Below are 25,256 nucleotides of genomic sequence, written 5' to 3'. Positions count from 1 at the left end.
GAGGGTGTTCCACAGGGTGGGAGCCACTACCAAGAAGGCCCTCTGCCTGGTTCCCTGTAACTTTGGTTCTCGCAGTGAGGGAACCACCAGAAGGCCCTCGGCGCTGGACCTCAGTGTCCAGGCCGAATGATGGGGATGGAATGACAACCGGGAGTTGATGTTGCATGAGCTTGGTGGATGAAATCGTTGCCTGAATCCTTGAGCAGAGCAGAGTTTCTGAGCCCTTTAGGGAACAAGGGAAATGCAGGATTGATGACACTAGAAGGGCTGTAGCTTGGTGATGGAGCATTTATTTTGAATGCCACAGGTAGGTATATACCTGGCATCTCCAGGTAGGTATATGTTCCTTAAAGGGCCCAGAGACTCTTCGGAGGAGAAGCCCAGGGGATTGCACAGATGGATGGGTGAGCTCCTAACTACTCAGACCCAGAGTGGAAAGGCAAGATTTTTGTGCCCCCTCCCTTGGCCTGCACCCTTGGTGGGGGGACCACCAAGAACAACCCCCAAGTATGCCCCTGATCAGAGGAACAAAACACCCTTGCAATGCACACAAGATATGACTCTGTCCTTTTTTTTATTTTTAAAAAACACCTTGGTGCTTATAATAATGTGCTTGAAGAAATAAAGGTAGAAATTAAACCTTATTTAGCCTGTTCAGTATCCTGACATGTGGCAATGAAATATTCATGAAATCCTAACAAACTGAATTCTTGTCATCAGACGCATTTGCACATTGTCTTAATAGACCTGTGAATCAAGAAATGTTACAGAGCATTAAAGCATGTCATTAAAGATAATACACCTAATATTGACTAGCTGTGCATTTAAAAAAAAATCTTAACTGTTTTGAGTTGCTCTGTGCTCTCTCCAATACCTAATCTGGGTTCTGAGCTGCTCTGTGTAAAATAAAACTTTAACTTTCCCTTCTTTTGGCCAAAATGTATGAAATCCCTTCCTGCCAAATTACAAGCAAATATGCTCAGGGGCATAATTGTGTGTGAAGTGAAAGAGATTCAACTGAGCACACTATTTTTCACTATTAAGACATTTACAGTGAAATTCTGTCAATGCTCACTTTGAAATAAGTCTCATTGAGTTCCAGGAGACTCTTGAAAGTCTAGTATCATAGGTGGGTGTTGCAATCCTATGCATTAGTTCAATGGGACTTTGGATCAAGGGTAGGTCCAGCGCCGAGGACCTTCTGGCGGTTCCCTTGCTGCGAAAAGCCAAGTTAAAGGGAACCAGGCAGAGGGCCTTCTTGGTAGTGGCACCCGCCCTGTGGAACGCCCTCCCACCAGATGTCAAAGAGAAAAATAACTACCAAACTTTTAGAAGACATTTTAAGGCAGCCCTGTTTAGGGAAGCTTTTAATGTTTAATAGGTTATAGTATTTTAGTGTTTTGTTGGAAGCCGCCCAGAGTGGCTGGGGAAACCCAGCCAGATGGGCGGGGTATAAATAAATTATTATTATTATTATTATTATTATTATTATTATTAAGGAAAGGTAGCTCTGCTGAGTAGCTCTGCTTCCTTTCCCAAGAATCAGATATGGTGTTCTTGTAGCAGCTCCACAGCATTTAGCTCTGAGGCTGTGGTCTTAATGATGCCTTTTGAAATATAATTACATTGAAATGAATGGGGAGGGTTGACAGGGCCACGCCACATTGCGCAACCTGCCCATCTGCACCGAGGGGAGCCCGACCAGCTGACCTGGCCCTTGACAGGCACATCGCCCCAACACTGTCCAAGCAGCAATTCAGTGAGGGTGTTGGGGGTGCAGTGGCAAGGCAAGGCAAGGCCAGGCTTCAGGGCCCAGAAACCCCTGGCGGCAGGTAGGGCGGGGATCCCTGCATGTCGGCACCTGGCTACACCCCCTCAAAATCATGCTCCCGGGAGTACGGTCCTCCTGGCTCTTTCTACGCTATGCCCCTGGGCAGACACCTATAAAAAGCTCAAGTCCCTTATTAAGTAGCGGGTGGACATAGCAGACGACACAGAGATTTCTCTAAGTAGTTCTTTATAAGTAAGCTGGAACTGAACTGAACAGCAAACATCTCAGCCGGCCTGCTTTTATGGGCAGCCGGCTGTCAACATTGTAAAAACAACACCCCAGGGTTTCCCGCCTAAATTAACTTAGGTGGACCTGAGTGAAAACTACATACACAATACCCCTGGGGGCCAGGGTGAGAACTTCAATACATAACATCCCTCTTTCTGTCTGCCTCAGGGACGAGAAACCTGTGGCCTCCCAGATGTTGTTGGATTCCAACTTTCAGCAAGAGTTTTGGAGATGTCACACTGTTTCATTCTGTACATAGCCTGCAATGTCCTGCTGAAATCCTGTACCTTTTTATATGACGAATGTTCGGGGGGGGGGGGTTCAATTTTTTCTTGCAAAGCTGCTGTTGGCAGCCTTATGCTGAGAGGCTTCATCACCACAAGCATAATATTCAATATAGGTGGGAAGCATCCACGATCACTGTCAATCGGCATTATATTTTCAACTTTGAGCATCATTTGTTTTTCCTGCTGCTGTAAGTCCATTTCTAATGTATAAAGCAGATGAATATTTTACCTTGCTACAGAGCAATGCTACAGAGCCTGTTTTTACTGTTTGCTTTGATGTTCTTGCATCTTTTGTTTTTTGCATTTTCTTTGAATTGACTCTTTTTTCAGCAAAGGGTTGTTTTCATGAAATATTTATGTGCCTTTGGCACAGCAAAAAGGAGGCCTTAGAATCTTGATCATTTACTTTGGCTTGACTCTGTTTGATTCCAGGGGACTTCCTTTGCTTATTCCAGATCTCACCTTGCTTTCCTGTACTGTGTTCTGTTGTCAGATCTAAAAGTTTGTCTGCCTTCATCGCATTCTTGTATTTTTATATCTTTATTTCATACACCTTCAGTTTACAACAATCCCATCCCATGTATTTACAATAAAAACCATGTAAAAAAATTAAATGGTGAAATTAAAAATAAAATAAAATTAGGGATCAATTAACAACTACAGAAAGATAGTTTCTTAATTGCCTGGATAAACATAGTGACGGAATGGTTTTCAGCTCATGTTTAAAGACTAAAACAGAAGGCACCTGATGAATTTCTGTTGGCAGAACATTCCTCTGAAGCTCCTTTCTTAAGGATAGCATCCTATGAATCCAAGGGATTGCAACTTTTTTCTTCTAGCCTTTTGTGTTTTCCTTGAAGTTCCTTAGATGAAGGGTGGTATATAAACTTAATAAATAAATAAGTTCCATTGCACACAGCAAAATTTGTACAGTCATACCTTGGGTTACAGATGCTTCAGGTTGTGCATTTTTGGGTTAGAGACACGCCGAAACCCGGAAGTACCGGAACAGATTACATCTGGGTTTTGGCACTAGCGCATGCGCAGAAGCACTAAATCGCGCTTTGCACATGTGCAGAAGCACCAAATCGTGACCCACACGTGCGCAGATGCGGCGCTGCGGGTTGCGAATGCTGCAGGTTGCGAACGTGCCTCCCGCATGGATCACGTTCGCAACCCGAGCGTCCACTGTACACCATTCTCTTGAAACAGAAGCAGCTTGTTTTTTCAGAGTTCCTAAATGTTTAGCTTCGGAGCATACAGAACAAATCCTCCTCAGTATTCTTCCTGCATGCCTACTTCAGTGAGCTTAAGAACCAATCCTCACTTCCTTTCTCTCTGATTGGCTCCAATCAGCACAAAGAACTTCTCAGTGGCTAAAATCATGCCAATTGGGCTCTAAGACACTGGAGTAAGGGAATAATAAGGGAATAGTAAGGGATCTTTGACCCCAGACCACTACACCTCTGCCTAAAAGAGAAATTATTATACCATACATAGGAGCTGTGCTGGTCCCGGGGGGAAGGTTACCATTGGCGTAGTCAAAGTCCGGTCCTGGGTCACTAGCCTGGAAACAGTTCACAAGGAGCGGGGCGAGGTCCGAAGCAGGAAGCCGGGCGGGGACAGGAACACTGGAGGGTCAGGTCTGGGTCCGGGCAGGAACACGTACTCAACAACGATGTTGCTCCCGCAACCTGGGACCGGGCTGACTGGCCTTTATCTTCTCTGAGGCCAGGGGCGGTCCCAGCCCCCAGGAGACCCGCCTCTCCTGGCCTTAAGGCGAGGACTCCTCCTGAGAGAAACCAGTTCCCTTCGCCTCTCTGCCCTGAGCCTCTGCAGTTCAGGAGAGGCTGAAGGGTTACTGGGCCCAGGGGGAGACTCACCTGTAGGCACTGAGTCCTCAACCACCTCTGGAGCCAGAATGGATTCACCTGGTGCCTGCTCCTGAGGATCCAGCACAGGTGTAGGCGCCTCAGAATCAAGGCCCTGCCCCAGTTCAGCCGGCCCTGGAGGCGGGGACTCCTGTGCAGGCTGGGATTCCTCCAGTTCACCTTCTGAATCGGATTCCCAGGCCATCACAGGAGCCAACTCCTAGGGGCTGAGGAGTCATTGCACCCCACTAAAATATTTGAGAGAGGAATGCCCCCCCAATTGATGGGCATTGCCATTCAAATGGTGTGTGTGAACCTCGTCATGAGATCGATTATGCGGGGTGGGGCTTACCTGCCCCCCCCCATATTTTATTCAAGTTGCAACTCCTGATACCATAGTATTAAAACAAGAGGCCATTTAGCACAATGGGTCTGGGACACCACACTGGCACGAAAGGATGGCAAGTGTGGCTGGAATATTCAAGGACAAAGACAATCAAAGGAACATTTAAACATTTCCGTGTAGTATAGTACAGACATATTGTGAAGAGAGATTTTCAACTCTGAAAAATATGAAGGATCAGAAAAGGGAGGAGTTGTGTTGATGAGGAGATGAGAATTTGTTTGTCTCAAATTAGACCTAATATAAAAGAGATTATCCAACAAAAGCAAGGTCACACTGAGTTTGTATAAATATTTAAGGTACATCTGTAAGAGGCTTGTTTATAATTATATTTTGAGAATGATTCATGTTCTCAAGTGGTTGTTTTATGCTTTTTGGATGTCCCATGATCATATTATAAAGTAGCTGTGTTCTAAATCAAGCACTGCTAGGAGTTGTTTCTTTTTGTTTTCCTATGTATTTCTTGGGGGGGGGGGGAATCGGTGTGGTGTGAGCAAATTTTCCCCCTGAAAGTGTGGCCCAGAAAAAGAAGTTTGAGAACCACACTTTTAGCACAACTCTCAAGGATAATTAATTGCCACTCTGGCTTTGCATGCCCGCACTGATCGACCAGCAGTAAGAGGTCACAGCAGAAAGGTTATCGGCACGCTCCTTTTTTCTTGGCAGCTTAAATAAATTTCACATGTAAGACCTTAAGAAAATGCTTGACTCTTTAAAGGTTAGGTTTCATCCCTCGTTTTATATTTTAATATACCATCTCTGTCCATGTATGCTTGTATTTGCTGGTAAGTACTGCAAATGAAGTCCAACCTGTGGGAAGAAGAAGAAGAAGAAGAAGAAGAAGAAGAAGAAGAAGAGGAGTTTGGATTTGATATCCCGCTTTATCACTACCCAAAGGAGTCTCAAAGCGGCTAACATTCTCCTTTCCCTTCCTCCCCCACAACAAACACTCTGTGAGGTGAGTGGGGCTGAGAGACTTTAGAGAAGTGTGACTAGCCCAAGGTCACCCAGCAGCTGCATGTGGAGGAGCGGAGACGCGAACCCGGTTCCCCAGATTACGAGACTACCGCTCTTAACCACTACACCACATTGGCTTAGGGAAGGATGCCTAAGGACAAATTGCAGGCACAGGAAGACTGATCTGGATCAGGATCATATAGCAAGGAGAAAGGGGCCCCTGTGATGGCTGTTTCTGAAAGATAAACAACATATTTAAGGGCAAATGATGTGGTTAACGGTCCAAGATATTTGGCTGGCTAAGGTGAAGGACAGGTGTAGGGAACCTTTGGCTCTCCAGATATTACTGAACTATAGCTCTTCTCAGCCCTAGCAAGTATGACCAAGGATGATGGGAACTATAGCTCAACAACATCTGGAGGGCCAAACAACTGGCGAAGGACAAGATGGTGCCTGTTAAGTTGTGGGTGAACATATCAGATGACACAGCAATTCTTCAGACAGTTCTTGTTTATTCACAGACTAGAACAGAACTGGGCTGAAGGGTTCAGCCAACCTGCTTATATAGAGCTCAACTACAAAGCAACAGTAACAACTTTCTGTAACTATCCAATCACTGAAAGTCACTTTCAATTCCTTATTTGCATATGTGGACCTAAGTGAAAACTTTCTACAGTATCCCCCTGCTGGCCCAGGGTGAGAACTTCAGTACATAACAGTCCCCCTCCCCATTTCACATACAGAAGACAACTAGACTGGCAGATGAATCATAATTCAACATGGGTGATGGTGAATCAGGTGGCTCCCTCAATTTGCCTATTGGTAGTGCTGGCCCTAGTCAATATCATAGGTTGGCCATCAGAGCTTTGTTGGAAGGCTAAGCTATTAGACAGGAAGCAACATTTTTTTAAATCATGGACCAAAGAGCATGCCTGTCTTCATCAACAGTCCCTTGTAGTGTTCAATGCCCCTGTGGTGTCCCTGCAGGGCAAGACTAAACATGACTCTCAGCAAGAGATCTGCTTAGTCACACAATATCCTGTTAGCTTTGTCTTCCTGTAGTCATAAGGAATCAAAACTGTTTTCCCTTATCCTTCACACAGTATTTCAACTGTTTCTTCAAGACAGCCAGTTTTCAGATATAAAAATAGTTACTGTCTGGCGATATTTCCTTAGGGCCACCTAGCCAGCAAGCAAATATTTTCATGCCATTTTCAGATTTAGCAGGAACAGATACTGCAAAATGATGATGATGATGATGATGATGATAATGCAGGGCTTCCACACCCACCCTGAAGTTGGCATATATACTTTTTACCAGCAAAATTGGCAGATTAAACAGGAAATCTCTGTTCTTCAGTAAAGAGGAGCATGGTGCAAATCATGCCTTGCCTTGTCTAAGCACATGTACTTGGAGGTAAGTCCTGCTGATCTCAGAGGAATGTGTACTTTCAAGTAAGCATGCTGAGTAACATGGTCACTCTGAAAAGGCAAAATACAACTTCTCTAGCATGTGCTCTAAATGCAAATGGTTGTGTGTGAGCTGTCCCCAGAGCTTTAGCATAATTGCCCTGATTACTCTCCTTTGGAAGAGATTTGGATGTTCACAAGAAGCAGGAATGTCAGGATGTACCGTATTTTTTGCTCTATAAGACTCACTTTTTCCCTCCCAAAAAGTAAGGGGAAATGTGTGTGCGTCTTATGGAGCGAATGCAAGCTGCACAGCTATCCCAGAAACCAGAACAGCAAGAGGGATTGCTGCTTTCGTTGCGCAGTGATCCCTCTTGCTGTTCTGGCTTCTGAGATTCAGAATATTTTTTTTTCTTGTTTTCCTCCTCCAAAAACTAGGTGCGCTTTATGGTCTGGTGCGTCTTATAGAGCGAAAAATACGGTAAGTGCAAAGCTTCAGTACAGGTGCACTTTAGCGATACTGAATGAAGTTACACACAAGGACCAATTTCCAGCGGGAACAAAATATTCTTTTAAAGTGGTATGTCTTCCTAATGGTAAGAGCTGCCCAACAATGGAAGTAATTGCCTTGGGAGGCTCTCTTTGGAGTGACATTTAACCAAAGATTGGACAGCCATCTGCAAGGGATGATGCAGATGCATCTGACATTGCAGATCCAGCACGTTGCAGGCAGTTGGATTAGATGACTTTCAAGTTCCTTCCAACTTTATAATTCTATGATTTTATGGAATTGTAGCCTCACAGTTTACATTTGCTATCCTTTATTAATCAGCTACGCCAGGTAGAAAGTTGTACACTGATGGCACCATATAAATATTTCCAAGTAAATTCATAGAATCAGGCTGCAGATCATGTTTATCTCCATCAAAATAGGGGTGTGAGCAAGTCCTGAATACCCATTTATGTAATATTGTTGGAGTTTAGTTTCTTGACTAAACTAGTCTGAGGCCATTCTGACATATCATGAAAGGCACAAATCCTCCTACTTAAGTAACATTTGTGCCAGAGGCATAATATTTCTTGGGTTACAACGGAGCGAAGGAGTGATCTTTATTAACTACTGTGACAATGCAGCCAATCAATAGGTTTATGCAGTGCTTTTTTCTGGGGGTACGCAGGGGTATGCATACCCATAAACAATTTGTGAATCTAAGTTTGGCCTCATTGAGGGGCAGTATTTCAATATGAGTAGGAAAATGAGAGTACCCCTAAACATTTTAGGGGAGCACGGTTTCTGTAAATCCATCCTGAATTTGGCCTCTGCTTGCAATGTATCAACTTTATGAAATTTAGTTATGCAGAGCCCTCTGCTGGCTTATTTTTTTCTCCTCCTACATTTTTGAAAGCAGTTTGTAGTATTGCAAGTACAGAGAGTTTAGATCAGGGGTCAGCAAACTTTTTCAGCAGGGGGCTGGTCCACTGTCCCTCAGACCTTGTGGGGGGTCGGACTATATATTAAAAAAATAATAATGAACCAATTCCTATGCCCCACAAATAACCCAGAGATGCATTTTAAATAAAAGCACACATTCTACTCATGTAAAAACACCAGGCAGGCCTCACAAATAACCCAGAGATGCATTTTAAATAAAAGGGCACATTCTACTCATGTAAAAACACACTGATTTCCGGACCGTCTGGGGGCCGGATTTAGAAGGTGATTGGGCTGGATCCAGCCCCAGGCCTTAGTTTGCCTACCCATGGTTTAAAGCAGACAAAAAAGGCTTGTTTTTCATATATACAAATAATAAAATTACTATTATTATTTTCTCCTTAAATTCCATGGGAGACTGTAAGAAGAACCTAGGAAGACAAGTTGTGGTAAACAAGGTATAAATCTTAAAAAGAAAAATAATGGTTTAATTAAGTAGCAACTAAGAAAACTAGGCAATAGAGAAAACTAATAGGAATTAAATATTATAATGTATGAATCAACATTGGTGTCACAGAAGGCTAAAGGACACACATTTCAGTAAGCTTGACAAATTATTTCTCCTTACTCCACCGGGAGTATAACTAATTTTAGAGCCCCCTGGTGACTAACATAGCACTAAGGCAAATATTTCATCAGTGCAAAGATTTCTGCTTGTGCAACTGTTCTCCATCTTTCCTCTCCCCAGAGACCTCGCATACCTGCTGTTCTAGGAATTTCTTCAATCCCCTGGATTGGTGGTAGGTGTATGGGTCACGCTCATGGAAAGGAGGAGGAAAGCAGTGTTCCCTCTGCCTCTCCTATCCTTAACCTCAAAGCTCTGTCTAACAGAATTCTAAACCTACTGGTATATCTGCAGATAATATCTGCAAATTATTCACCATTTGAATTATCAAGTTTCCCCTAATATAGTGTTGCTCCGAGATGAGGCATTTTATGTAATTAAAACTGTGTGTATGTTTTCCACACCCACCCTGTGGTGGGCGCCAATGCAGGAGGGGACCCACCAGAGATCACTTCGCTCCAGGGCCGTGGAAAGCGACTCAAATCTGAGGCTACTCCTGTCTTTGCATCAGAAAAAAAACTATTGCATGTTATAATCATATCGCCTTCAACTGTGCTGGCAGCAACACGCACACATTTTTCTTCAGATCATCAGCAGGACGTTTAATATGAACATGCACTTCAACATAAATCCTTTTTTAAAAAAAACCGAAACAAACTTTTGCACATAAATCAGAATGCCTTCGATCCTTTATTTATCAAAATGTTAATTCCCTTTCTCTTCCCAAACCAACGCCAAGAGCTTTTCCATTGCAACCCCTCTCTTCCAGAAAGTTTCCTGTCCCTTCCAAGATCAACTCATTTAAAGCATTTTTCTTTTCTTTTCTAAATATACCCTCTTTGGGGGCACACTGCAACACACACAACCCGTCCTCCACCCCCAGGGAAACGAAACATCTACGACGGCGCCCTTTCCCCCGTTCCCATAGAAACAAGCGGGCGTCCTTTTCCCGGAGGCTTCTGTTTGATAGGCTCCTGCCAATCCTTGGCTCCGCCCCCTATCGGCTTCGCTCTTGCTTCGCGCATGCTTTTTGGTCCTCGCGGCGGCCCGTAACGAGCCCGCTTCCGCTTCCGCCGCTTCAGGGGTCCGCTCAGTTTCCGGCGGCCGGCTGTGAGTGAGCAGAATGGTGAGTCGGGTTGGGGAGGCCGGTGAGTCCGGGGTATTCGGTCTGCGGGCGCCGCAGCTGGGCCTCCCCTGGAGAAACCGAGAGGTGGCGAGGAGGAGGGAGAGGTGGACCAGAGTCCTGCCGCTTCCGTCTCTCTGCATGGGCTTCGCAGATTTAATGCGGTGTCATGGCCCGCCCCCTACCTGAGGCGGGGTGGATGGTGTGCGGGTGGGGGGGGCGGGCCAGAGAGCAAGGAAGAGCGGGGCTAAAGGCCTCGAGGGCCCACTCCACCACCACCCCCGGGCTGCGGCGGCGAAGATGGTCGCGGAGGTATCCGGGCCCCTTCTGGGAGCTCGCTGTCAAGCGTTAGGCTGTGACGGCCTTGGCGGTCGTCGGTTGTGGTGACGCCTAAAGTGAGACCTATGTGGCCACTAGTCGCATCTGCCAAGGCCAGTCTCTGGTGTGGAAAACACACACACAAACACCTGCCCGTCTATCTATACAGTACAGTGGTACCTCGGGTTACAGACGCTTCAGGTTACAGACTCCGCTAACCCAGAAATAGTACCTCGGGTTAAGAACTTTGCTTCAGGATGAGAACAGAAATCCTGCTCCAGCGGCGTGGCAGCACCAGGAGGCCCCATTAGCTAAAGTGGTGCTTCAGGTTAAGAACAGTTTCAGGTTAAGAACAGACCTCCAGAACAAATTAAGTACTTAACCCGAGGTACCACTGTATTTCAAACATGTGAAGTAGACTGACTTTTAGTATGCCATTTGATCTTCTGTTTGTTCCCATTGTTAGGGTCAAAGTCAGAGTGGTGGACATGGTCCTGGAGGTGGCAAGAAGGATGACAAAGTAAGAAAATGTAAAAATGTTTTTATCAGCTGTAATTCCTTGAGAAATGCAGCAATACAATTTTGTTTAGAAACTCTGTTCTGTGCTAATTGGGCAGCATTTCCTCGGGTGTATCATTGTGTAATTGAATTTGTACTACAGTATCCCCATTTTTTTGCGATGTAGATGGCTTTACTTGCTGCATATAGATAATGCCTTAATCATAAAACATTATCAGTCACCGCTGTGTTACATTGACACACAGGAAAATACTGAATTTAATAATCTAGAATCCATTAGTACTACAATGATTATCAAGAGTTTGTAATCAGAAACTTTTAAACACACGTTTTTCACCAACATAAACTTCCTCTGTCCTTTCCATAGCAGCATTTAAATAATCTTACTAACCGCATAACTAAAACATCTCATTTTGTGCCTTCTATTGTTTGGAGCCAACTGAGTACAGTGGTGCCCCGCAAGACGAATGCCTCGCAAGACGAAAAACTCGCTAGACGAAAGAGTTTTCCGTTTTTTGAGTCGTTCCGCAAGACGAATTTCCCTATGGGCTTGCTTCGCAAGACGAAACGTCTTGCGAGTTCTTGCGAATTTGTTTCCTTTTTCTTAAAGCCGCTAAGCCGTTAATAGCTGCTAAGCCGCTAATAGCCGTGCTTCGCAAGACGAAAAAACCGCAAGACGAAGAGACTCGCGGAACGGATTAATTTCGTCTTGCGAGGCACCACTGTAGCAGTCCTCTTGGACAAATTGTGAGCATTGTATGCTCTGATTTGTTTCGGAGGCACACTATGTTTCTCCAGCCACCTGGATCTTGATTTCTAAGGCCATACATACTAAGATGTGAAGCATTAGCTCCAGTTGCCAAGAATCACAGCAGCATGGAGGAGGATGTGTTATCTCAGCCTGTTTGCTGGACTTGAAATTGTCTATAGTGGACCTTTGGAGGTCACGTAGGACACAGGAACCTGTGGTTGTAGTTTATTGATCAGAGAGCTGTGTTTTAATAATTTGCTTCCCAGGATTTTGGTAAGAGTTGCAGATTGGAGTTGCTTCAGTGTTTCTCCTTGTACTGGTCTAGGCCAGGGGAAACATGTGGCACTCCAAATCTCATCAGCCTATCCAGCCTGACTAGTAGTCAGAGATTTTGAAAGCAGTAGTTCAGCAATATCTGAAGGACCACGGGTCTCCATCCCTGGTCAGCAATCATATTTCTTCACACTGCAGTGCTAACTCTTGCACAGGTTTCATTGGGGTCAATTCTTTCACCATTTTGACTCTTTCTACCTGATTCTTGAAATAAAAAAGGATAAGAAGAAGAAATATGAGCCTCCAGTTCCAACTCGAGTGGGGAAAAAGAAGAAGAAGACAAAGGGACCAGATGCTGCCAGCAAACTCCCACTGGGTAAGCGCAGCTGGTTTGTGCATATTTCAGGAAGGGACCATCACAGAGTACGTGTTACATACAGAAGAGCCCCAGTTCAGGCCTGGGCATCTCTGCTTATAAAGCTCAGATAGCAAGGCCAGAAGAGGCCTCTTTGCTTGAAACTTCAGAAAGCTATTGTCAAGCCGAGTGAAAGTTAGATGGATCAACGGTTTGACTTGGCATGAAGCAACCATTTATATTTGTAACATCTGCTTACTACTGTGTCATGGAGTCCAGAACTTTGAGCCTGTAGGTGTCTATTCATTTTCAACTTTTAGAATTTATTTTATAATCTGATTACTGTGCAAATACTGGAAGCACAGAGCAGATTTTAGCCACATTAAAACAACCTTTCAAATACACCTACCTTGACTCTGAGGTCATTTCCAAAGGCCTTTCTCTGAGTGTGCTCACCAAATGAGGTGTGGTGGTGGGTGATTACTGGAGAGAGGGCATTTTCAGTGGTACTGTACTGGTTGTGGAATTCCCTCTCCAGAGAGGCTTGCCTGGCACCCTGTGTTATAATCCTTTTGCTTTGAAATTAAATATTTTAGGCTGCTGTCCTAAATTCAGTAGGACTTCTGAGTTAGACATAGTTAGAGTTGTGCTCTTAGTGCTTTTTAATGCTGTTTTATGTGGTTTGCTGCCCCTGGTTTTATTTCTTCTAATTTTATTGTGATTATTTGTTTTTAAAATCTCTTATGGGGTTTGTGTGAGAACATTAAGATGTTGGGCAATATACGAACGTAAGTAAATAATGAACACATTCATCCCTCAAAAATAAGTCATAATAATAATAATAATGGCTCCTCTATAATGGCATATAACCTCTCCACACAAGAGTTTTGACATGAAATCTTCCTTCTCACTGCAGTTCAGAATAAGATAGCTCCCCCTGCATTCACAGGAAAGTAGTAGCTAAGGGTAGAAAGCAGGAAAACCAGGCAAATTTTAAGAGCTTAAAAATCCCATTTAGTTGGCAATCCCAAAGAATGAAGATACCAGTGTTCTCCCCAGAATTTGAAAAAAATTATTCTTTGCTTTTTTCTTTATAGTAACTCCTCACACCCAGTGCAGACTCAAACTGTTGAAATTGGAAAGAATAAAAGATTACCTTTTGATGGAGGAAGAATTCATCAGGAACCAGGAACAGATGAAACCTTTGGAAGAAAAGCAAGAGGTATATGTTGAGAGGCAAATGATTCTCTCTGCTTATCCATCTCCAGTTATTAACTTGCTCCAGTCTGTATCGCAAGCCATTTGTTTGTATACTTTCCACCTTCTGCCTCTTCTATTCATTTAGTGGAACAGGCGTTGCCTGAGGAAATCTTGTTCCACAATAAATTGTTCAGAATCGTGAATGACCTTGCCATGTTTCTGAAACTGTGCTTATTATATAGAGAACAAAATGGACGTGGGTTATTTCTGCACTTTGAAAATCCACTGTAGTCCAGCAACATTAGGAGGGCCACAGTTTTCCCTCGTCCTATTGGCTCAAGCTATGCTATGAAGCAGAATAATCATTCTTCTGTTAGAAGCATAAGAGAATAAGCCCTATAGGTGTTCTCAGGTAGTGTGTTAAAGAAACTACATTGCAAGTTTAGTATACCATAGTAGCTATTGGTCTGGCAAATAAAGATAAAGTAAGAAAGGAAAATCCAATGCATCACATTTTTAGCTTGCTCTTCTATTTATAAGGTTTACAAACAAAGCCATTTAAAATGACATCCAAGGTTCTCAATACAATATAGATTTATATTGAGAAGGATGCACAGGACTCACCTTTGTTGTTGTTTAATCGTTTAGTCGTGTCCTACTCTTCGTGACCCCATGGACCAGAGCACGCCAGGCACTCCTGTCTTCCACTGCCTCCCACAGTTTGGTCAGACTCATGTTTGTAGCTTTGAGAACACTGTCCAACCATCTCGTCCTCTGTCGTCCCCTTCTCCTTGTGCCCTCCATCTTTCCCAGCATCAGGGTCTTTTCCAGGGAGTCTTCTCTTCTCATGAGGTGGCCAAAGTATTGGAGCCTCAGCTTCACGATCTGTCCTTCCAGTGACCACTCAGGGCTGATTTCCTTAAGAATGGATGCGTTTGATCTTCTTGCAGTCCATGGGACTCTCAAGAGTCTCCTCCAGCACCATAATTCAAAAGCATCAATTCTTCGGCGATCAGCCTTCTGTATGGTCCAGCTCTCACTTCCATACATCACTACTGGGAAAACCATAGCTTTAACTATACGGACCGTTGTTGGCAAGGTGATGTCTTTGCTTTTTAATTTCGTGACTGCTGTCACCATCTGCAGTGATCATGGAGCCCAAGAAAGTAAAATCTCTCACTGCCTCCATTTCTTCCCCTTCTATTTGCCAGGAGGTGATGGGACCAGTGGCCATGATCTTCGTTTTTTTGATGTTGAGCTTCAGACCATATTTTGCTCTCTCCTCTTTCACCCTCATTAAAAGGTTCTTTAATTCCTCTTCACTTTCTGCCATCAAGGTTGTATCATCTGCATATCTGAGGTTGTTGATATTTCTTCCGGCGATCTTAATTCCGGCTGGGGATTCATCCAGCCCAGCCTATCGCATGATGAATTCTGCATATAAGTTAAATAAGCAGGGAGACAATATACAGCCTTGCCATACTCCTTTCCCAATTTTGAACCAATCAGTTGTTCCATATCCATATCTAACTGTAGCTTCTTGTCCCACATAGAGATTTCTCAGGAGACAGATGAGGCGATCAGGCACTCCCATTTCTTTAAGAACTTGCCATAGTTTGCTGTGGTCGGCACAGTCAAAGGCTTTTGCATAGTCAATGAAGCAGAAGTAGATGTCTTTCTGGAACTCTCTAGCTTTCTCCATAATCCAGCGCATGTTTGCAATTTGGTCTCTGGTTCCTCTGCCCCTTCGAAATCCAGCTTGCACTTCTGGGAGTTCTCGGTCCACATACTGCTTAAGCCTGCCTTGTAGAATTTTAAGCATAACCTTGCTAGCATGTGAAATGAGTGCAATTGTGCGGTAGTTAGAGCATTCTTTGACACTGCCCTTCTTGGGGATTGGGATGTAGACTGATCTTCTCCAATCCTCTGGCCACTGCTGAGTTTTCCAAATTTGCTGGCATATTAAGTGTAGCACCTTAACAGCATCATCTTTTAAAATTTTAAATAGTTCAGCTGGAATATCATCACTTCCACTGGCCTTGTTATTAGCAGTGCTTTCTAAGGCCCATTTGACTTCACTCTCCAGGATGTCTGGCTCAAGGTCAGCAACCACACTACCTGGGATATACGAGATATCCATTTCTTTCTGGTATAGTTCCTCTGTGTATTCTTGCCACCTCTTCTTGATGTCTTCTGCTTCAGCTAGGTCCTTTCCACTTTTGTCTTTTATTATGGTAATCTTTGTACGAAATGTTCCTTTCATATCTCCAATTTTCTTGAACAGATCTCTGGTTTTTCCCATTCTATTGTTTTCCTCTATTTCTTTGCATTGCTCGTTTAAGAAGGCCTTCTTGTCTCTCTTTGCTATTCTTTGGAAATCTGCATTCCATTTCCTGTATCTTTCACTATCTCCCTCGCATTTTGCTTGCCTTCCCCCCCCCCCCCCCGCGCTATTTGTAAGGCCTCGTTGGACAGCCACTTTGCTTTCTTGCATTTCCTTTTTGTTGGGATGGTTTTAGTTGCTGCCTCCTGTATAATGTTACGAGCCTCCATCCATAGTTCTTCAGGCACTCTGTCCACCAAATCTAAATCCTTAAACCTGTTCCTCACTTCCACTGTGTATTCATAAGGGATTTGACTTAGATTGTATCTTACCGGCCCAGTGGTTTTTCCTACTTTCTTCAGTTTAAGCTTGAATTTTGCTATAAGAAGCTGATGATCTGAGCCACAGTCAGCTTCAGGTCTTGTTTTTGCTGACTGTATAGAGCTTCTCCATCTTTGGCTGCAGATAATATAATCAATCTGATTTCGATGCTGCCCATCTGGTGATGTCCATGTGTAGAGTCGTCTCTTGTGTTGTTGGAAAAGGTGTTTGTGATGACCAGCTTGTTCTCTTGACAGAACTCTATTAGCCTTTGCCCTGCTTCGTTTTGAACTCCAAGGCCAAACTTGCCAGTTGTTCCTTTTATCTCTTGACTCCCTACTTTAGCATTCCAATCCCCTATAATGAGAAGAACATCCTTCTTTGGTGTCATTTCTATAAGGTGTTGTAAGTCTTCATAGAATTGCTCAATTTCCGTTTCTTCAGGACTCACCTACTCTAGGTAAAGATAGGGTGACATAAAACAAGCTTGATTACTTAGGACTTTAAGAAGCACAAACTTAAGCAGAACCTATTGTCAGTTTTACATTCTTGCTATCTTGCCTATTTGCAGACTTTCTGTTCTAACATAATGGAATTAGCTTGAGGCCCTTGTTTGCAGGTAGGGACTGCCACCAAATGTGGCCCTATCAGTCCTTTCTCTACTGTAGACATAGAAGGTTGGCAGGGTGATGGTCAATCCATGCATACTTACATTTTATTTTTGTTTGCAGGAAGAGAGATCAAAGGTGGATGATCTGAGAGGGACCCCGATGTCTGTAGGGACACTGGAGGAGATTATTGATGATAATCATGCTATCGTGTCTACATCAGTGGGATCAGAGCACTATGTCAGCATTCTCTCTTTTGTAGACAAGGATTTGCTGGAGCCAGGGTGTTCAGTTCTGCTTAATCATAAGGTAATTATTGTCATATTTAAAGATGAGTAGCCTGCCTCTGAAAGTGCGTAACATTTACTAATATTTATTTATCTTAAAAAATTGTGCCCCACTCTGAAGCTCAAAAATCTCCCAGAGCTGCCAGGAGTAAGTAAGACAATCCCTGCTTGCCAGTTTTCTAAAATCTAAAATACATGGCACAAAAGGAAAAAAGGTTGAGGGGGAAAGAAGAAAACAAACTTAGGCACCAATATTTAAAATGGAATAGAAACAGTTCAGAGAGAGAAGGAACCAAATGGAGCTAGTTCTTGTCTTTCCCTCTGCTGCAGTCTTGAGTTTGCACCATGCACATTTTGACTACCTGCTGTAGTCTGGGCATGACAAATTTGAAAAGGATTCAAACTTAATGGAGAACTCGGAGGAGGGCAACAGAGAAAGTAAACACCCCTGTGTAGAGAGAGCTGATCACATGAGGTCAGCTGGTTATGAGATTCTAGATTCCTGTTGATTTGAACAGCGCCAGGTTGTTGCTTCTTTGGATTAGAATGGAAAGGTATGAAGAAAAGCAAAAAGAAAAGTGCCTCTTTTGATCAGCTGTGAAATCATTTTCATGAGAGGATAATTACCTGTCATCTGCTCTGCCACTTCCCTTGGAAAGCTTAGTCAATGGAAAGTGGCAGACAATACCAGTTTCTTTTAATTTTTGTCGCTGGTGTTGCAGCATGGTGTAATGATGTAGCCTGAGCCATGCTTAATTGGATATGTAGCAAACTTGCCCTGTTGACCGATAGGGCTGCAGCAGTTTGGCAGCAGCGTCTGAAATTCAGTTGACATTTTCATTGAAGTTACTGCTGGAATGCTGTAATTGTACCTGTTCGTAACTTAGATCACACTATTCTTCTTGCATGCATTTGTATTTGTAGACATGTTTAGGGCCCAATATGCAGCAACCAAAACCTGGCCTCAGTAGCTTATGTGTACTTGTGTTTGCTGTTGACTCTTCCGAGCGAGTCAGAGAACTTTTTTGCTTGTGTGCTGCTAATGTATTCTGTTACTGTAACTGGCGGCTGGTGTTTCATTTTTTGTTTTCCCGATATGGCATATGTTTTATTTGATTCCCCTCTTCTTTTTCTATGGTACAATGTATTTATGCAGCCTTTGGGTGACAAGCGACCAATACGTTTATTATAAATAAATAAACAAACAAACTTTGGCTGTGGTGTAGAGATCTGCCAGATAGCACTGTACTTTGGAGCAGGCAGAAGCAGCAGAGGTCGCTGCTGATTTGGGGTGGTCCTGGGCATCCTTTTCTGGTGGTGATTTTGACCAAGCGAGCTGGCCCACAGACCTATGTCAATGACATTTATGCTTTGCCTCCTTGCTAGGAATGGGACAAACACTCAGATAAGCGTGTTGTTTCTCTCCAACCCAGACCCAAGTGAATTACATGCAATATTATTTATTGGTGCTGCTGCCTGTTTTGATTAGGTCCACGCTGTGATAGGAGTCCTCATGGATGACACAGATCCTTTAGTGACAGTGATGAAGGTGGAGAAAGCCCCTCAAGAGACATATGCAGATATTGGAGGCTTAGATAACCAGATTCAAGAAATTAAGGTATTTATACTTTCAGCACTGATGAAAGAAGGAGCACTGATGTCACAATTTTTAAAAAAGTAATAAAAAAAAGTGCTGGTATTTACTTGATTCTGTTGCTCAGCAACTACTGCTGGAACTTCAACTGTATTTTGCTTAGCAGAGAGGCGGTCAGGTAATGATCTCTCTTGATGGTGCCACATGTCCCTGCGGCTTGAGAGTGTGATTGTAGTGCTGAGGCTCCAGTCCACTACAATTCTCTTGAAATGAAGCAACCTCCTGTTCTGTTTTTCAGTGTTTGTTGAAAAATCATCTTTTTCTGTCCCAAGCCTTTCAAAACGAGTCGTATTTTATTTCTGCAGTTTTTAATTCTTGTTCATTTTTTAAAAATACTGTTTACAGTCATACCTTGTTTTGCGGCCGGGATCTGTTCCAGAGCCCCAGCCACTAGCCGAAAAGGATGCAGGGCAAAGCGCTGCATCTGCGCACATGCGCAGAGCAGTTTGCGCTTCTGCACATGCACGAAGCGTGGTTTAGAGCTGCTGCGCATGCACGAGTGGCAATGTTTTTCTATATTGTAATATTTCATGTTTCTATCATTGTAAGCCACTTTGAGACCCAGATGATGGTGAAAAACATTCATGTATGTATTATAGCACCTTGCAAAGAAATTGTGCACTTTAATCCTATAAGAGGAATTAGGCTTACAGAGAATTGCCTGGGACTATCCAAGATCAGTGACGCTTCAAATCTCTGTTTCTCAGGGTTCTTGTTTCTCAGCTTGAAACTCCAGCTCTTTCATCACACTGGGGTCTGTCGGAAACATTGGAGTTAACAGCATTTGTTGCTTTAAAATACTCAGTGTTAACATTCACTTTTGAAAATTCTAATTTTGATCATTAATTCACTGCCCAGTCTGTGATTTTTTTTTCAGCTAGGAAGAGCTAATATACAGATAGATATGTTGTTGCTTCTTCCTATAGGAGTCTGTGGAGCTCCCTTTGACCCATCCTGAATATTATGAAGAGATGGGTATCAAGCCACCCAAAGGAGTCATTCTGTATGGACCACCTGGCACAGGTACTACTCTTCTGTCATTCTGGTTCTATATGTCTCTAAATGTTGACACTCCTGGCTGCACCTCATGATTGGTACACAGCTCATAGATATTCTGCCTGGAGGCTGGAGCAATAAGGTCTTGCTAGTATCTCTGGCATTGTTCTTTATAACAGTGTGGTTCTGAAATGTGGGATGTGATAAGCTAATATTTACCCATGAGGTGCTGCTGAAAATGCCATCTTCTGTGGAGGCTGGATTGGCTCCACAAGGCACAGTGCCTTTTCTGCTGCAGTGCTGAAATTCTGGAAAGCTTTTTCTGCAAGGAAGCCCAAGGCAGGTTAAAGGCAGGTTGTGCCTTTGTAAGTTGAGTTTGCAAAATGTTTTTCCAGCTCTTTGTCTACTTATTAGTTTTTATTTTATATTGCCTTTGGGTTTAAACTGACTTGGATAATTTATGTATTGATTTGGGTTTTTTTGTATTGATATTGTTATTTTTTTAGAAAACATCTTCATCAAATATGGCCATGTTTTCCAGACATTCCTTTAATTGCATTCTCTGCACCAACATTCCAGTCAAGCATATTATTATTATTATTATTATTATTATTATTATTATTATATTACTTATACCCCACCCATCTGGCTGGGTTTCTCCAGCCACTCTAGGCAGCTTCCAGCAAAATATAAATATAAAGCATACCTCTCCCCCAGGAAGCATGAGTTCAAGTTGTAGGAACCTTTTTGAAGTACCGTATTTTTCGCCTTATAGGACGCACTTTTTCCCCTCCAAAAATGAAGGGGAAATGTGTGTGCGTCCTATGGGGCGAATACAGGCTTTCGCTGAAGCCTGGAGAGCGAGAGCCTCTTGCTCTCCAGGCTTCAGGAAGCTCTGCGCGGGGCTCCCAAGGGTTCCGCGGAGCTGCCTGCGCTCCCGGGCGCGCAGCTCTGGCTCCCATTCTGGGGGCTGGGGCCAGGGAAGCTCGGGCTTCCCCCGCCCCAGCCCCGCGCCTGTACGGGGGGAAATAATTTTTTCCCCTTTATCCCCCCCCCCAAAAAAGTCTAGGTGTGTCCAATAGGGCGAAAAATACGGTACTTCCAAGGCTGTAGCTGAATTGTAAGAAGAAGAAGAATTTGGATTTGATATCCCGCCTTTCACTCCCTTTAAGGAGTCTCAAAGCGGCTAACATTCTCCTTTCCCTTCCTCCTCCACAACAAACACTCTGTGAGGTGAGTGGGGCTGAGAGACTTTAGAGAAGTGTGACTGGCCCAAGGTCACCCAGCAGCTGCATGTGGAGGAGCAGAGACGCGAACCGGGTTCCCCAGATTACGAGACTACCGCTCTTAACCACTACACCACACTGGCTAACCTCAGAGGTTAATTTCTCATAGACAATATGGGTACCTTGTGGATAGTTCCAAACTGCATGCATGCATAGCATTGTAATGCAGATTAGTCACTGTTTCTGCAAGCTCTAAATTCCACTGTGTTTTGGAAATCAAACAGGTAAAACATTACTAGCCAAAGCAGTCGCAAACCAAACCTCTGCCACCTTCCTGAGAGTGGTTGGTTCTGAACTCATACAGAAGTACCTGGGAGATGGTCCAAAGCTTGTTCGAGAACTGTTTCGAGTGGCTGAGGAACATGCCCCGTCAATCGTGTTCATCGATGAAATCGATGCTATAGGTACCAAAAGGTAGGACGTTGTCGCTTTAATGTGGGATGTAACAAATGCAATTCTATGAATTGGTTTCATTTTTTCCTGTCTTTCCAGTCAATCAATGATAGGAGTTGGGACACAGGAGCTGTGTTGCATTCTGCGCTCCCCAAAGGTTACGTTGCTTTTGCTCACAGAGCTACAGAGCCAATCCTTGTTTCATGCGAGGGTTCCGTTATGGACCCCTGCATCCATTGGTCAGTTCGGCTGTGCCTAAACCAGAAGTTGCCTATAATCCTGATAATCCCATCTTGCATTTTTAAAAAAATTCTACCTCACATTGTAGGAGTAAGTTTGAAGATGCTATGAAGCTAACTTCTCATGTAATATAGGTGCCAAGAGCACTCTCAGACTATACTCTAACTGAGCCATTTGTAAGACCTGTTGTAATAATTACTGGAGGCTAAACCAGTCGCTTAAAATTTCAAAGGAAGACCAGATAGAAGTTGCTGAAACAGAGCAAATTATGCGTGTGAAATCTGATGGTATTGTAAAAGCACCTGTTCCCCATCTTGAAGGCTTTTTGTGCTATTTCAGCTGAGGGCAGGGGGAATGAGAAGGGACAGAAAAGACTTGCAGCAGCTATGTGGTGCCAAGCAAGCAAGTTCAAGCAAAGCAGTGCCATTTGTAGACCAGTTTTGAGTCCGGTCTCTTATCCATCCAGCTGAATGGGGTATCTCATCCGCTGGGTTTGGAAATTTAAAAAAAGAGGTTGGGGGAGATCTCTGTGTAGCCATTGCTTGTGCCATAACTTATTTGCCTGTGATTGCTCAGTGATTTTTATTTAGAGATAAAGGGAAATGCGATCTTCTGTGGAGACTGCTACATGCAACTTACTTTGATGTTATTCTCTCCTCCAAAGATACGATTCAAATTCGGGGGGCGAAAGGGAAATCCAACGAACAATGCTGGAGCTGCTGAACCAATTAGATGGGTTCGACTCACGTGGAGATGTAAAAGTGATCATGGCCACTAACAGAATAGAAACACTGGATCCAGCTTTAATCAGGCCAGGTGATCATTGTGTTGCAAATTATTTCCACTTTTTTTTTGCATTTGACTACTGACTATGTTGCAGTTTCTCAATAAATAAGCTAAGTGCTTCCTTTATGTAGCTTACTCTTTATTGATGTTATTACGGGACATGACACTTTTATCCAAGCAAAAATGGGCAAGTTCCTCTCCCTCAGTGGCTCATAATCTAGATTTAGAACCTGGGGAGAGGGAGGCATGAAAAATGAGGGATGTGAGCAGTTACAGTTCTGCATGCTAGATCCCAGGGTATGGTCTGAAGACAAATAGTACAACAAACTTGTTGGAGCTGAGCAAATCAGGGTGTGGTCAGTACCTAGATGGGAGATGGCCTGGAAACCCTCAATGGGCCACCTTGAGTTCCATGGAAGAAAGGCAGGGTGTAAATGTAAGAGAAATATGTAGTTTATGAAATCTAACCTCAGGGGATGCTTATCTCCGTTAGTCAGGGGAATATATTAGCTGTGGAGTAGAAAGTGCCAAAAATTGTTTATGCTGCAGTCACTTATTTTCTTTTCAGATGGCATGCCATCATTTGCTGGATAAAACTTTTTTTAAAGAAGTAAACTGTTTAGTCACAGTGTGAAGCCACCACCCAAGGAAATCCTTCCATCTCAGTAAAAATCTAAGCTGCCTGGTTTTTGTTTTTCAATCACCAGGACGTATTGATAGGAAGATTGAATTCCCTCTGCCCGACGAAAAAACAAAGAAGCGCATCTTTCAGATTCATACCAGCAGAATGACTTTGGCAGATGATGTCACACTGGATGAGCTGATTATGGCTAAAGATGATCTTTCTGGTGCAGATATTAAGGTAAGATGCTTGATAAATGAAGTTTCTCCTCTTAACAGTAAATCATCTCAGCCTCCTTTCCTCATATGTTTCATCCCTTCTCACAAACACCATTATTTTTATCAAATTTTAGAGGAACTGTTACCTGAACATTCTTGATTTTTGAAAGGGTTAGTTTTTAAAAAAATATGAACTGGCATCTTCCAGTTTGCCTGATAACAAATTTCCCGTGTCATGGAAGTATTTCCCATGTTAGTCAGCTATTTTGCCTCCTCCTGAGTTAGAAAGTCATTGATATTTGGAAGTGGGCCTGTCTTTGGTATGAGGGGCCAAAACTCATGAAATGAGGGTAAGAAATGCTTGAATATTTTGCCAAAATTTTGCTAGAAGCTTGTAGGAATCAGTGACACTTGCAGAATGCCTTTCGTGGGGAAGGAGGGAGCAGCTAAGGCCTTGCATTCATTGTAATCCATCTCAAGTGTTCAAGTTAAAATGATATAACATTAAAATCACAATACGATAGATAAAATGCAACTGATAATCAAAAGGGCCCCATTAATTAATTCCTAACATTAACCAACAGAAAAGGCTTGAGGGTGTTTCATGAGGCATGCTTTAACAAGAGCTGAAATATTGCCAGCATTGACACGGGTTGGAGGAATTGATAGGAAGGGTGCTAACCCCGAATGCAGGAAAACTAAGAGGACCTCTGCAGTTGAGTATGATGCTCAGACAGGGAGGTATGGAGACACTTGCTCATATGTCTTGATAAGAGATGAGATGCAGAGTTGAAAAGGCTCTGGCCTGTTTTGCTTCCTTGTCTTTCACTGGTGGGTGCACCATGGCTGACTCACAAGATATCTCCTCCATTTTCTTGCTTAAACCCATGACACTTCATTGTAAAAACTTCGATTTTGGCATTTCACTCAAATGCTGAAAAGATTCATTGGGCTCTGCTTCTGCGAGAGCAGAGTATGGAGAGGGAAGGAACCAAAAAAAGTATGTAAAGATTACTGTGTGTTACAGTCCAATTGCCTTTTTGTTTAGTTAAGATATGAACCAACCTTAACAGACTTATGCAGGTTATCTTGTGCAGGTTTATTTAAAAGTAAGTCTCAGTCAGTGCTGTGCTGCTTACTCCTAAGTAAGTATGCATAGGATTGCTGCCCTAGCTGGACAATATTGCAAGTATTGCTTACTGAAAATTATTTTTTCACTGCATTGAATAAAAGTGAGATTCATAATTTTCTAACCAGAGGCTTCCATCTCTGGCAGGCTATTTGCACAGAAGCTGGCTTGATGGCTCTGCGGGAACGGAGAATGAAAGTAACAAACGAAGACTTCAAAAAATCAAAAGAGAATGTTCTTTATAAGAAACAAGAAGGCACCCCAGAGGGCCTCTATCTGTAACTTTTTACCTTTTGTTTGTTTGTCCTGGGGCAAGAGAAATTATTGGAACCTTCCTTTCAGAGTATAGGAAAAGCATGAGAAATTAAATGCCTTGGGCGGAGAGAAAAAGCTTTTGCTGCTTGAAGCATTGTTTAAGTGAATTCCTCCACATTGTAGTTTTAAACACTTTATTTGCCATTAAAACCTTGGTTTCCAAATGGATTGGAATGAATGGGTTAAGATTTTAAGCAATGATGGTTTCTGATGTGTATCTTGGCCTGTCTGCCTGCCTCTTGGTCTGCAAACCAATTGACTCCATAACTTTTCCACGGCTGCTGGTTACATTTAGTCCTGTGTGCAACTAGAAGTAAATAGCTTAAGTCACAAATATGAATCTCCAGAATTTCAGGTGTTAAGTTTTTTGCTGTCACGGGACAGGCACTTACGGGGAAAGCGCCATGCCGAGCCATAAACCCAGTCTAGGTCGGGATGCAGAAAAAGGCGATTGAGGAAAGAAACAGCACTAAATGTACAAAAAGAGAGGGGCAG

General features: G+C 43.2%; 1 protein-coding gene and 1 long non-coding RNA gene across 2 annotated transcripts; one reads left to right on the top strand and one right to left on the bottom strand.

Annotated features, from left to right (window-relative positions):
• The first annotated feature begins 10,066 nt into the window (after nt 1–10,066).
• On the top strand, nt 10,067–24,925 carry PSMC1 (proteasome 26S subunit, ATPase 1). Its single transcript, XM_080989070.1, has 11 exons — nt 10,067–10,170; nt 10,952–11,005; nt 12,308–12,404; nt 13,481–13,605; nt 16,959–17,144; nt 18,612–18,740; nt 19,703–19,799; nt 21,283–21,472; nt 22,356–22,507; nt 23,185–23,339; nt 24,594–24,925. Exons 1-11 carry the CDS (start codon nt 10,168–10,170, stop codon nt 24,726–24,728), a joined length of 1,323 nt encoding a protein of 440 aa, XP_080845196.1. The 5' UTR covers nt 10,067–10,167; the 3' UTR covers nt 24,729–24,925.
• LOC308470452 lies at nt 11,012–12,300 on the bottom strand. Its single transcript, XR_013982429.1, has 3 exons — nt 11,725–12,300; nt 11,201–11,443; nt 11,012–11,140 (listed from the first exon to the last, which is right to left on the bottom strand). It is a non-coding gene; the product is annotated as an uncharacterized lncRNA (long non-coding RNA).
• Nucleotides 24,926–25,256: the final 331 nt, after the last annotated feature.

This window comes from Podarcis pityusensis, assembly GCF_964106645.2.
Source record: "Podarcis pityusensis genome assembly, chromosome: 1".
Classification (NCBI taxonomy): domain Eukaryota; kingdom Metazoa; phylum Chordata; class Lepidosauria; order Squamata; family Lacertidae; genus Podarcis; species Podarcis pityusensis.
This window is presented reverse-complemented; position numbering and strand designations above follow the sequence as displayed.